General features: G+C 46.2%; 1 protein-coding gene across 1 annotated transcript; it reads left to right on the top strand.

Annotated features, from left to right (window-relative positions):
* Positions 1–236: 236 nt before the first annotated feature.
* HEY2 (hes related family bHLH transcription factor with YRPW motif 2) lies at positions 237–11,554 on the top strand. The gene is made up of 5 exons (XM_058802249.1): positions 237–391; positions 1,551–1,629; positions 1,736–1,819; positions 4,419–4,500; positions 9,330–11,554. The coding sequence occupies exons 1-5, from the start codon at positions 309–311 to the stop codon at positions 10,013–10,015; spliced, it is 1,014 nt and encodes a 337-aa protein (XP_058658232.1). The 5' UTR covers positions 237–308; the 3' UTR covers positions 10,016–11,554.
* Positions 11,555–13,801: the final 2,247 nt, after the last annotated feature.

The following is a 13,801-nucleotide window of genomic DNA, read 5'->3' as shown; positions in this document are numbered from 1 at the left end:
CCCTCCCCAGCCCCGTGCCGGCTCCGCTCCCCGCCTGCCGTGAGCCGAGGGCGGCGGGGCCCCCGCCGGGCGGCCGCCGCTCCTCCGCACGCCTCCGCGCCCCGGCGGTGGGCGGCCCCCGCCCGTCACCCTCGGCAGGGCGGGCCTTGCCGGGGGCGGGCCGTCGGGCTTGAGGCTGTGCCGCGGCGTGGGAAAGCGCCTCAGAGAGGGTTTCCTCTGCTGGCGGTGCGGAGTCGTGCTGTGCCGAGTTGTGCCGTGCCCGCAGCCCCCCCGGATTTATTTATCTTTGCCCCCGCGCCGTGCGCACGATGAAGCGACCTTGCGAGGAAACTACCTCAGACAGCGATATGGACGAGACTATAGACGTGGGGAGTGAGAACAACTATTCGGGGTAAGTGGGGCACCTCGGGGGCCGCCGTCTCCGTCGGGGGCGCGGGCCGGGGTGCGCCCCGAGCTGGGGCAGGGCGAGGGGGAGACCCGGACACCCCCTTGGGATGGGAGTGGGGGCAGCGGCCCCCCGAGCTCACCCCCTCCAGGTCAGCTGGCAACTCGCTCGTAGCCCACCAAAAATTAGCCCCGCGCTTGGAGTGCCCGAGCCTCGAAATTACGCGCAGCGCTCCAGTAGCTGTGTGAGCCACCGGGCTGCGGTTCATTAGCTCCGCTTAATTTGCCATTTGCAATCAGACCTTTTCCAAAATCGTTCCTGATCAGGCCGAACAACCTCATTTCCCACGGCGCCAGTGGGAAATGAGCCGTGGAAAGTAAGCAGGGATCCTGAGCAGCTGAACTTCAGCAAACCCGCCGTGCGAGCCGAGGGCGGGCAGTGTTTGCCCAGTGAGGGTCGGGCTGGGCGCTGCGGGGACGCTGAGGGGCTTCAGGGCTCCTCCTGCCAATTTAGAGGTTCATGACCAGAGCCCTATCTCTTCCTCATCGGTGGCTACATAAGTATTAAAAGATACTGATTTTTTTTTTCTTTGCGCGCTCATGATGAAATAAGAGCACCTTTGTACTCGTGGGTAGTGTAGTTTTAAAAGCAGATTTTGAATTCTGCTCCTGGACAATGCAGCAGAGCCGGGCTGGGCACCTGGCATCGTACTGACCATCTACTGACTGTGTAGCAATGGGCAGCAATGTCGAAACCCAGCAGGCCTGGCAGAGGTTGTGTCATCGGGTATGTCCCCTCACCACTGCTGTTGCCATATAGAGATGGTTCATGTGGATTTGGGCCTGGTTCTTCAGCCTCTGCTTGGCAGGCAGGACTTTATATGCGAAGAAAATGAAATCTGCACTAGATAGTAAACTGTCAACAGAAAAGGACTTTATTTCCTACAGTGTTGGAAAATTCAAAGCGTCAATTCAAAATGTATGCTGGGGTAGTCAAAACTGAAATGCATTGCTGCCTTCAAAAACACTGTGCAATGCAAGGCACTTCTTAAAAGCATTGAAAATGGCATTTGAGGGACTATGCATACGTAATATGGTGACCTAAGGTGTCTTCAAAGAGCGGTGTCAAGTTGTGCAACACCTGATGTGCTTTTATTGTTTCACAGGCAAAGTAATAGTTCTGTCATTCGATCAAATTCCCCAACAACAACATCTCAGATCATGGCCAGAAAGAAAAGAAGAGGGGTATGTTTCATTTAATTATTTTTGCATTTGACAATTTGTATGTTGTGTATTGTGATTTTGCCCTTCATTTTTATAAACTTAATGTGTTTTGTTTTTTTGGGAATAGATTATAGAGAAAAGGCGCCGTGATCGTATAAATAACAGTTTATCAGAGCTGAGGCGGCTTGTGCCAACTGCTTTTGAAAAACAAGTAAGCTTTTTTTTTTTTTTAATATAAATTCTGTATCTCATCTGGCAATGTTAGTTCTCTTGTCAATGTCATTAAAATAATACTGTATGTGTCCTGATCTGGCACAAAGCAGGCATTTCAATAAAATGCTTTGTTGTGGCAAAACTATTAGAAACATAATTCATTATAAGGCTGAAAAACATTTCCATTCTTTGGCTTGTTTTTCCCTTAAGGGTAACTGTGTTCATGTTGCCTCTGTTCTTTCGATGAATTCCAGTAGTGGTTTTGTTAAAAATGTGCTTTACTCCATATTAAATAAAAAATAAAGATACACAAACCCAACACAAGTCCCTAAACCTGTAAGTAAATTAGCTTTCTGTCTAAGTCTTTAAATATAATTTACTTTGTCACTACTTTAACAGACCTTTTTTTCTCAAATCTATACTTTCCATTGCAAGCAAATCAGTCCAATTTCCTGAAAAGGGAGCATACAGTCTGGATTATTCATGTTTTAAGATTACTCTTTAGAACCAGTGCATTAGGAGGTGGAATAGGCCCGTGTTTGTCAGCTAGTGAAGTCAGTGATATATTCAGACTTTCAGTGAGAAAGTATTTAGTAGGAAGTCTGAAAGGATCCAGTTAACTTCAACTCAGCTCCTTGGTTATGAAATTACAGACCAAGAGATTGGAATACAATGTTTCATTAAAAAAAAAAAGGCTTTTTGGTTTTTCCATTCAAATTTTTTTTCCGTATCTTGAATTTTTTTTTGGGGGCTTTGATTCAATATTCAGCCTTGTTCCTGTTTTGCTGGAAGTGTCTGAAGATTGCTGGATATGTGCAAGTGACACTATGTTTCAATAAAAATGAAACATCTGAAAATAAATAACCTGACTTCCTTGTAATAGTAAAAAAAACCCAGAAAGTAAAATCTGAGAGCAGGACTGGGAGGTGCTGAATATAAGTAGTAACTACGTGGCAAACACCGCACCGTGTTAGGCCTGTTTCATCCCTGGCCTGAGCAAAAGCTGGCTGAAAAAAATAAATTTGAAGTGTTGGTTGAGAGCATCTCTTGTGTCACCTGCAATATGATTTTTAGTAACTGGTAGTTGTCACTATGCCCTTGCGTTGGTTCTGGCAAAACAGTGACAGGGATATTTTCAGCTAGATAAACAGGGGCAAGAGACAACAGTTGTTTGTCCCATTTTATTGTTTATTTCTTGAAAACCACAAACATTATAAAACAAGTCCTACAGAGCCTTTGGAAATTACCCAGCACCATGCAGTTTTCAGCTATTAGTCACTCTCACTGAGACGGCTTGTACTGTGTCTATGGAAAAGATGAAGTCTGAGAAAGTTACAGGATGTAGCTGCATGTAAAACGGGGAATTCTGACCAAAAATTCACACGCACATCAACGTTGGTATGTTGAGAGCAATAAGCAGATTGAAAAAAAGGCACTGCCATAAAAATGAGCATGTGCTGTGTTTGAATCAGAAAGTCCCACCATTTTCCCGCAATATGCCAAGGACAAAGTCATCAGTCCTTGCCCAGCTCCTTGACATTCAGCTCACTGAAGTTTCCAAGTTGGAGGTTTAGTTTCGCTTCCGCCTCCCTCCCTTCCCAAGCCACCGTGCTGCTCCTGAGTGTGGCAGAGATGAGCGCTCTGAAGCACGGCTGCACAGCGCCGGGTAAGCTTTGCCCAGCTCAAAAATGTGCAACCTGGGAGAAGCTGGCCGAGACATTCAGGTGGCCCAGGTGATAACTAAGAGAAAAAAAATTGGCTGGCAGGATGTGATGCGCAGGTGGCTGCAGCTTGCGCGGCCCTGATTTTAACTGATGCCAAGGGATGATCTCTTGCACTGGAATAACATTTGTTTTGTCTGGGTGTGTTCCAGATATCCAAGGGAATGCTACCAAGCAAAATAGTTTTATTTATACATTGATATATCAATACTACCTTTTGAGTTCTATTTTGTACTTTTCCAGTATCTCTTGTAGCTCTGTGAGCCACTCTTAGTGTCAGAAAATATTTTTACTGACAGAGGAGCTACACTCTTTCACAGTATTTAGTCATTGCAAAGTAGGCCTCTCACTAACTTAAAATACTGTGGACTGCGTGGCAGTTTTTTAATTTAAAAAATGAGAATGGAATATTCAGCAACCAAATGACACATTGCAAATTAACAGGCCATGAAGAGAGGGACAGTGCTGGGTGTGTGTCCGCAGGGACACCTACCGGTAAGAGCACAAAAAGTAACCTTGCAGCAGGGTCCTAACCTGTGGCCACACATACCCTCCTGCCAGCTCTCCCCTTGTGTTTGTTATTAAAAGGGAAGTCCAGAAAGTTGCGTATTTCTCTTATTTCTTGAAGATGTCATCTGTACACTGCCTTCAAGGCCAGAGCTGTGCTGAGGTGTAGCCCTAATAAAGGGAAATTAGGGAGACGGTATTAGTCCTTAGACCAAGTCTGGGAAGCAGATGCTCACGAAAGAATTAAGCAGAGAATGTCCTAATGATAGGGGAAATTGAAACCATAAGGCTGAGCTCAGTGGAAAGTATATCAAATTGAAGTTTCTAGTACTCGTAAGCCTTTATTTATATGTGTCTCTTATCTCAAAGGGATCAGCCAAATTAGAAAAAGCGGAAATACTGCAAATGACAGTGGATCATCTGAAGATGCTGCAGGCAACAGGAGGGAAAGGTAAGGAGCCAACAATTTTTTTTTTTCTAATATTTGGGGAAATCTCATAAAAAAAAGTGCTTTGAGGAGCTGTGATAGGCGTTTCCAGATTAAAGGAGTGGAAATCAATGCTAATGGCAGGATTGAACTCGTGGGAAAGAGCTACTGGGACAAAAGAAGCACTTGACCCTGGGCTTGTGTTTGCTTTCATAACACTGTGGGAGTAAAGGCTTCATTCACAGGCAGCCCAGTCAGAGATTTGTTTGGGGTTTCCAAAGAGCACTGAAATCTGCACAGGGAGACAAAACAAATACACAAACACCAAACATAAACAGGAGGTTTGTGGCAACAATTGTGTAGCAGAAAGCCTGATGCTAAACCTCATTATTGAGCTGCTATACTGAAGGAAGTGAACGAAGAAGAACTTTAATTTATGTTTAAATATTTTCTTTGTTCTGGAAAGACTTTTCAGTTCCAGGTTAGACCATCTCATTCACCTGAACAAAACCCAGTCTTGCTCTGTGCATCTGCAGGTATCTGATGAAGTGGGTAGGCAGGCAATACTCTCTGCACTCACATTTCTATGCTATATTTGTGTGTCAGAGGCTGGCATAGCTCCCTGTTAATGGGTGCTGGCATGATGCAGTGGCTGCACTCGCTGACCCATTAGATCAGCCGAGCGCCGGGAGTCGAGCGTACCTTGCTTGTGCAAGCTGACAGTCCCAAGGCTGGAGGCCAGATGGTTTCAGCCACCCACGAGGTGTTCTGTGTAGTCATGATTTTGGAACTTATTTGGAGCGAAAAACTTGCTGGCATTCCATAAGCATGGTCCCACGTCCCGTGCCATCAACCATGATCATGCTTTGAATTGTTGTAATGGGAGCCAGCTGATTCTTCACTCACCCACTATACCATATAGGTAAAGGCTAGAAAAGAAACTGCTGCTGTCTCTCTTACTTGTTTTTTGACCAAAGTTTTTAGTGTATGACTGAATTATGCTCCTCTCCGTACCTTGCAGCAATTAAAAACTCAGCTCAGAGTCAGTGCGTGCCTAACAGCAGATGGCTATAGGAAAGCATGTTAAAAGCTGGTGTTTTGTTATTTGTGAAAATTAACGCCAAGCTGACACACCTTTTCTGTAGGTGTTAAGGAGTTTTTTCTAGGAGTCTATTTAAGCTTAAAAGTTATGGGTAACTTGTTTGATAAGAGATGAAAGGAATTTTATTGCCCATCAGGTAACAGACATGTCTCTCGATTCCTCAGGAAATGTACTAAATTTAAAGAAGGTTGACATATATGTAAAAAGTCCTTGAGAAAGCACTGTAGTTGCTAAAGATACACTCTTGAAAGTTATGAAATGCCAGAATTGATCATGGCTGTGCAATCTGTGTTCAGGTGATTTGGATCCTCTGTGTGTCCGAGCGATGGTGCCTTCTCTGAGTGTGTGGCTGTGTGCTGGTTCCACAAGCTCTGTCTCCCTTGCTGCAGGGAGCACAGAGTGCTTGGCTGCTGAGGGAAGTGGTGGCTGTTTCGTTTCACCCTCCCCATGCGATGTGTGGCTCAGCTATCCCAGCCTGACCCCCGTGTCACGCTGCACATTGTTCCTCTGAGGAGCTGCAGCAGCTCCCAGCCCTCCAATGTTTGCACTGACAGCGGGACAGCCTGGAGGTGAACCCAAATGGAGACCTCAACTATCAGGAAGCTTCCTTCCCCAGCTTCCCCACCCAAAAAAAGTATGCAGAGGATTTTTATATAAATGGGTCAGGTCAGGTGGCCAAGTGGGGCAGGGGATGAAATGCCTGGGATGGGAGCTGCGGGACAGAGAGACGTGTTGGTGGAGCCCAGCCTCTGGCTCCAGTTGGACAAACTGCATGTTGCTAGCAGTCCCAGGCCTTGCAGTCTCTTCTCTTCCTTTGTTGGTCTCTGCTCCTTGTCCCTCCTGCCCCAGCTGACACTGGCATAGCTGTGGCAGTGCGGGAAAGGATGAATGTTGTGGTGCAGGGAGAGGCAATGCAGGCTTATTTCTGCTACTGCCTTTCACACCATGATCCACAGTGGGTGGCCCATCACAATAATACCTGATCGCTTCACAAATACTACAACTTTATCTGCTCCTTCTGTCCTAGAGATAAGAGTAATCTCACTGCACAGATTAAGAAACTGTAAGAAAAAGAGGTTTGAGAATGAGTACTGGGTTAAGTTTAAGCCTGCATTTCCTGCTTGCTTAGTGTTTTACTTTGCAATCTAACAGTTTTAAATATAATTTCTAAGAGTATTTTTAAAGTAGATATTTGTTTCATTTGTATTGATTTCCCTCTTTGTAATTCATCTTGTGTGCCAGAGGATTTTTTTTTGTATCAGCAAAAAAATTAGTTTCTTCATTTTTACCAGGGACAATCACTTCTTTCTGAGGAAAGGAGAAATGGGTCCTGATACCCATTTGCTGCCCTGCATTAAGGACTGTCCTCTTCCTCACACAGAAAGGAGGACATCCATGATGGGGAGTGGGTGGGACTGGGCAAGTCGGGATGGGCTTGGCCACCACTCAGCACACTGATCCCGAGGTGGGCAGTGCAGGTGAGAAACCCAACACTGCTTCTGCCCCTTCTTTTCTTTTCAGAGCTGCCTGGGCAGGCAGGCAGGCAGATGCCTCTCAGGTCCTATGCAGGCTCCGTGTTTCTGCCGCCCTGACGCAGGTGTGGACAGTTCTGTGGACAGTCTTCTATTCACACTGAGCTATTATTTTGGCCAAAGGCCAGGGCTTTTTGCTGGTGGTGCAAGCAAGCACAGGGGAGGAGTGATTTATCAATAGTGAGTTGCTTGCAGAGAACTCAGTGTGGTTTTATTGAAGCTTCACTACAAATTTATCTTGAGTGAATGACACCTGGGTCAGTGCATGGGTTCATGTACCTTAAGTGACCTGTGTGCAGCAGGTGGGTTACCAGGACAGATGAGGTAAAACCAAGAGTTCCTGTTCACTGCAAAACACTGGCATGTGCACATGGTGGAGGACGTTTGTGGGTTGGGAAAGAAATGAGAAACAACATTTTTAAGTCTCTCTCAGAAGGGGGAAGCTGATGAAGGGCAAACCGGGAAAAGATAACCATTAAAATATAATGGAGCCTGGGAGTCCCAGATCTCATCTAGCCTCTGTTTTCATGCCTCGGCCACCATAGGAGACTGAAAGGGAGCCAGGATCGCCAGGGCTTTGGGATGGCTTGTCACAGAGCCAGCAGCTCAGACTCAGGGGAGGCTGGTGACAACCACATCCCCCACATCTCTTCCAGTCCAGGAGGGAGGGAGGCCGGGAAGCCCTGGCTTGAGCCGAGTGCTCTCAGGACTCCCAGGCTGGCTGACTCGTGGCCAGGACTGGGAAGTGGTTCTGGCTCTGCGTCAGCCCCTCTGAAGCTGCTGGAGTCCTGGAGCCTCCGACACAGCAGCAGACCCCACGCCAGGCTGACTGGCAGCCGAGAAGGTGCCCTGCTATCTCACTGCTCCAGGCATGCCTGGCCTCTGTTTCTCAGGAGCTCGCTCAAACCTTTGGTCGCAGTGGACCCAGCAGGAAGAAAGCTGTGAGGAGTCAGCACTTGAGGACAGGAGTCCTCAACTCCTCACGCTCGCTGATCTGCTGGCTGAGCCAGAGTTTCACTCAGGTTCAGATGAGCAAGTAGGCTTGCAGCAAAAGCACCGTCATGATTTGACTAGAGGGAGTCTATAGCGGGCAGGGGATTTGGAGCAACATGGATAAATGTGCCTGAGTTAATTCTATAATGTGGGCATGCAGTGGTGGAAGTGCTTCTTTCTAGCCTGAAAATTGATTAAAATGAAAAAAGCCATCTAAAGTGCTAGCATTTTTCAGAAAGGCCGAGATTATTTCATGACAGAGTACAAGGCATTGGTGCCACGTTCCACCGTAAGAGGGGCACTTGATCTTTATATACTGACACACATCACATACCTAAAAATTTTCGTTGAAAGTGAGAGGAAAAACACCATGCCAACTTGGGAATGGATAGGATAGGATTCCCCCAAGGAGACAACATTTAAACTAAAATAGGAAAATTCCAAAAAGTGGAATAGGTTTTTGTGGTTGAAGAGCTGCAAGTTAAACGCAAGATTTTATGCTCAACCCTTTATCCTTTCATGTGCATTTAATAAAACTTTTTTTTTCAAATGCTTTTTTGTCCCAAGCCTATGGAGCTCCAGTTGCTGTTTGTTGAAATACCTCATGGGCCATATGACTGTCAGTCTTCCATCTCCAAATTAGCAATGGCATTACATAAAACATTTTCTCAGTAAAGCTTTTTATTGTGTGTGTGCAGAGTCATCACAAGATGTTTTTTGTTTGTAGTTAAGCAACACCGTATGTCATATTGTCTTAATGACTCTGTGAAGTAGATGGGACCCCAGCAGCAGCGACAACAACTATCTCACAATGTCAAGAAATAGTTTGAAAGCATTAGGATGAATGCCAGTGTAGGGAAGAAAAGGCAGGGTAGTACATGCAAGCTCTCTGATCTCCAGCCTGTTTCTTTGTGTGGATAAGCATCTCATTCACACATACAGGATCAACATTGCACTGCAGCAGCTTGCTGAGGAATTTCAGGAGAGGCATCATGTATCTTTTTAAGTGTCTTATGGACTTACTTATTTTCATTTGTATATGGTCTGCATAAACAACTGCAGCCTATTACATTACAGGGATGGTCACAGAGATCATTTTACAGACCAGAGAACAGACTTCTGTTGCACATCTTAACCCACAAATGGCAAACGGGAAATGCGGTGGCTGAGCCAGGGCTCGGTTGGCCAGATCCATATTCAACACGTATTTTGCCCTCCCCTTGCAGGTTATTTTGACGCCCATTCCCTGGCTATGGATTTCATGAGCATCGGCTTCCGGGAGTGCTTGACAGAAGTGGCGAGGTACCTGACCTCGGTGGAAGGCCTCGACACGTCCGACCCCCTGCGCGTTAGACTCGTGTCCCACCTGAGCACCTGCGCCTCTCAGAGGGAAGCTGCTGCCATGACCTCCTCCATGGTCCACCACCACCACCACCCCTTGCACCCTCACCACTGGGCCGCCGCCTTCCACCACCTCCCGGCCGCTCTGCTGCAGCCGAACGGACTCCACCACGCCTCCGACACCGCCCCGTGCAGACTCTCCTCGGACGTGCCCCCTCACGGCTCCGCCCTGCTCACGGCCACATTCGCCCACGCCGATGCCGCCCTCAGAGTCCCCTCCGCCGGCAGCATCGCTCCCTGTGTCCCTCCTCTCTCTACCTCCCTCTTGTCCCTGTCGGCCACTGTTCACGCCGCGGCAGCAGCAGCCACAGCCGCGGCCCAGAGCTTCCCCCTCTCCTTCACCGGCACCTTCCCCATGCTGCCCCCCAGCGCGGCCGCCGCCGCCGTGGCCGCGGCCACCGCCATCACCCCTCCGCTGGCCGTGTCAGCCTCTGCCAGCCCTCAGCAGGCTGGCACCGGCGGCGGCACGAAACCCTACCGACCCTGGGGGACTGAAGTTGGAGCCTTTTAAGTCCCCCCCCCACCCCGGCCACACACAGCTCTTCCCACTGCAGCTCCCTCCTCTCCCTGTCAGCACACGTGCATGTGCTCACAGCCACGAGCCGCCATCCCCGCACCCAGCCCCGGCGCTGCCGCGTCCTCCCTGCTCAGCCTCACCCGAGGGGCCTGAGCGGTGCCGGCGGGCCCACCGAGGAACGGCGATTACCCATCCTCACTGCCGGTGTCGGAGAGGACATGGGGAGACGCCTTCTTCTTCTTCTTCTCCGTTTCACTTGCTGGAGGCACCTTGAGGGAGCAGCAATGGCTTTCATAACAGTGTGACCATGTCGGCATGTAGAGGTTTCCTGCAACATACGTAGGAATACGTAGACATTAGAACTAATAGTTCTCCAGCTATGCATCCTTGTTTGGCAGAGAGGTGAGGGTTGCATCTACCAGATCTCCCCAGGCTAGAAAAGGAGTTCCAGTTTCATAAGTGCCTGACATTGAAAAAATAATAAATAAATATATATATATGTGTGTGTGTTCTGCTAAAACAAATAACATTGCACAGGTATGAATATGGTATGGGAGGGAGGGGAAGTTTTGCGTTCAGCTCCAGAACTAGGATACTTTTCCAGGGCAGATTGTGCTCTTGAAGGAGAAAGGTTTTTTTAGCCAAAAGAATGCCGAGGAAGAATGTTTAGTTTGACAGGCCTAGTTCTCGCTTAGTTCACTTTCTTTGTACAGACTTGCCAAATTGTGACGTCTAGCATAGCATTGGCAAAAGCAATTATCTTATCAGTGCTGGGATTAATGAATGTTTCAGTACTGCCTGTGAGCCCTGAGGCACCCATTTTTATGGCTTAAACTTGGTGCTAGCTCCTATCTGCACAAACAGTGAATTTGTCGTGCACCCAGAAGTAGCCACCTATTGAAAGTGTGCACACTTGGATAGAGTAATTCATGCCAATACAAGAGATTCAGTGTTGTAAGAGTTCAACTTAACTTATTTAGCTGTATTTGGACATTCACTTTTAGCCGATTCAGTGCAAGATCCCTCTTCTTTTCACTATCAACTTCTGGGAGAATGATCACTCTGGGTATGAATGAAGTTATGGTAGGGACGACTTTTAAATTGGCTATTAACACGCCAACATTGTAATGTGGGTTTGATTCCAAACCAAAATGAATGTATTAATGGGATGTGAGTAAATTATTTTGTCAATACCCAGATAACTAGTGCTGCATAAAATGGTTTGCGTTCATTTTTATTACAGTGACTTAAAATAACCTAAGTATTTTAATACAACCAGTCAAGAACTAGAGATTTTATGTAAAAAAAAAAAGAAAATAAAAATAAAACACAGCATGTATTATTATGCACTTGATTTCTCTGCTGTGTGGAGAAAGCAATAAGCATTGAAAATGTTAAACATTATGCAAAATATACTTTAAAATATTTGTTTTAAAAATACTGTACCTAGTCGGTCTTTTATGCATTACTTTGTTAACCTTTTTTCTATGCAAAAGTCTTTACATATCACTAATTAAATGAAGTCCTTTTTGACTGCGTTTTATGGATGATTTGTTACAGTATTTGTTTGCTTTTGAAGAATACTTGTGGACTCAGAGTTGTTTTCTGCCCCTGATAACAAGCCTGTTGGCTGCTCTGTACTCTTCTGCTCCCCTTGCTCAGCCCACCTTCTCCAGCGTGCTCTGGAATAGGCAGGGGAAAACAGCAAAGCAGCATTGGTTTTCAGGCTTGCAAACTGGCCCTGCATTGATGGTATGCTTAATGATGCAAGCATATCTGTTCATCCTGGAGAGCCCCAAAAATCATTGAGGTTTCTAGGTTCAGTTTTCCACAGGGTTTAGAAGGTGAAAATGTTAACCCAATGACATCATTAATCCATAAATATATGGAATGAGAGGAGGTAATTTTTACAAGTTCTGGTCTTCTAATTTGACACTTCTCACTGAGGCAAGGGTTTGTTATTGTTTCATCAGACCTGCTAAGCCCCTCTGTGGAAAGTGTGGAAAGCTCTGTTTGTAAGGATGAGCACACAGTCTTACATGTCTGAATGCCAAAATAACAGCTGGCAAGACTGAGACACAGAAAAAGGGGCTCACACCACAGCCAGCCAGACGCTTCACTCGTCACCAAAAGCCTCAGCAGCCTCAGCTCAGTGGCTCACTCTCCTGTCATCCTTTCTCCCAAATATTAAACCTGGAACTCATCCCTGCCTCAATTAGCTGGTCTCTGGCACTTAAGTGAGGAGGGGTTGTCATTCACCTGAAAAAATGGTCAAAAGAGGGGGAAGAACCCCTTGTAACCCCTACACAACCTTGATATTCTTTGAAATAGTGTTGTTTGGGGGGAATATGACTTTTTTTTTGTTAAGCGCAGAAATGCTGTGCTGCTGTTCTGGCATATTTAGCAGCATACAGATGAGGTATCATTCACTTTCTAAATGTGTATTTTCAAGAAAATAGAGGGCATTAATGGCTGGTAGATAAAAAGTGGGGTTTATTTGCATGAAAGAGCAGGTTGCAGCCCTGCTTCACAGTAAGCTATTAACTTGCTCTCAAAGAGCCTGGTAGGAGGTCTCTCAGGCATGTATCACCTTAAAAATAGGCACCCACTGACTTGGTTCCATCTAAGGTCTTCAATCTAATTGATGTGCCTCAAAACATCATTTGTTTCCCAAAATGCAATATTCTGCCTTGTTCTAAAAAAATGGCAGTTTGAAAAGACACTGATTAGGTACACGGCACTGACAGATTTGTGCAGCCTGTTTGTGCTTATCCCGTTTTCACTTTCAAAAAAAACAGTTGCTGATGCATCCTCTATTGTTTTTTGTGTGGGCTTTTGGTCTCTACTCTTTTTTGTTGTGTTGTCTTTTGGTTTGCTTTGAATCAAATCACATAGAAGACATGAGGAGCTGATCCTTCATGCCTGCTTTTTCCTAGGCTGTTGGGAATGTTACCTCTTTGAGAGTGGATGAAGATTTCCCAAGTGAGAAATTAACGATGAAGACACGTATTTGGTGTGTGCTGTTGGAAAGACATGAGAGGGTAATAGCTTCTGGTGGCTTTGGCTGTAGCTGTGCTAACAGGTCAGGGCTGAAGGCATCTATGCAGTCTTTAAGGAGCAAGGGAAAGCTCTTTCCTTGGCATAACCAAGATGCAAAAGTTAGGACCCATGACTGTGCACATGCAACCTTACTTCAGCCTTTTTCTATCTTTATTGTGCATTCAATGAGGAGTGGACCTGGATGAAGGATAGTAAGAGTAATTTATATAATTTAAGAGTAGATCATGGCACACTACAAGAACACAATTCAGGCTGCTTGTTCAACTGTCAGCAGTTGGCTTTGACTAACTTTTCAATGGGTGGGTTTGAAACTTTAAATTCCAATTATCAGGAGGATCAAAGCAGGTTATGCAATTTCCTAGAATGTTTTTCTTAAAAGGAAAAAACTAAAAACCAATTCTGTCACTCAGCATTAGCAGGCTCAAAACCTTAGCCCTCAGCAATGCAAATAAAAAGCACTTAGACTGCTGAGAGAAGATTATTACCCTAGAGAGGAGACAGGCAACTGAGAGGCAGTGCTGCCTCTCCTCCCTTTGCTGTGATTGCAAGGGGAGGAAATCCGGCATTAGGTATTGCCTAGAAGAAAAACCGGCTACTGTGGCCGAGGGCTGAATGCATATATTCAAAGCAGAATAATTGTCTGTGACTACCTCTGCCTGAACAACTGCCAGGAGGTGCCAGCTTACGCTGCTGCCTCCTTAGTGTGAACCTTGAAAATGT

Source organism: Ammospiza caudacuta, chromosome 3 (assembly GCF_027887145.1).
Source record: "Ammospiza caudacuta isolate bAmmCau1 chromosome 3, bAmmCau1.pri, whole genome shotgun sequence".
Classification (NCBI taxonomy): Eukaryota; Metazoa; Chordata; class Aves; order Passeriformes; family Passerellidae; genus Ammospiza; species Ammospiza caudacuta.
The sequence above is the reverse complement of the archived record's forward strand: the minus strand, read 5'-3'. Positions and strand labels throughout refer to the sequence as shown.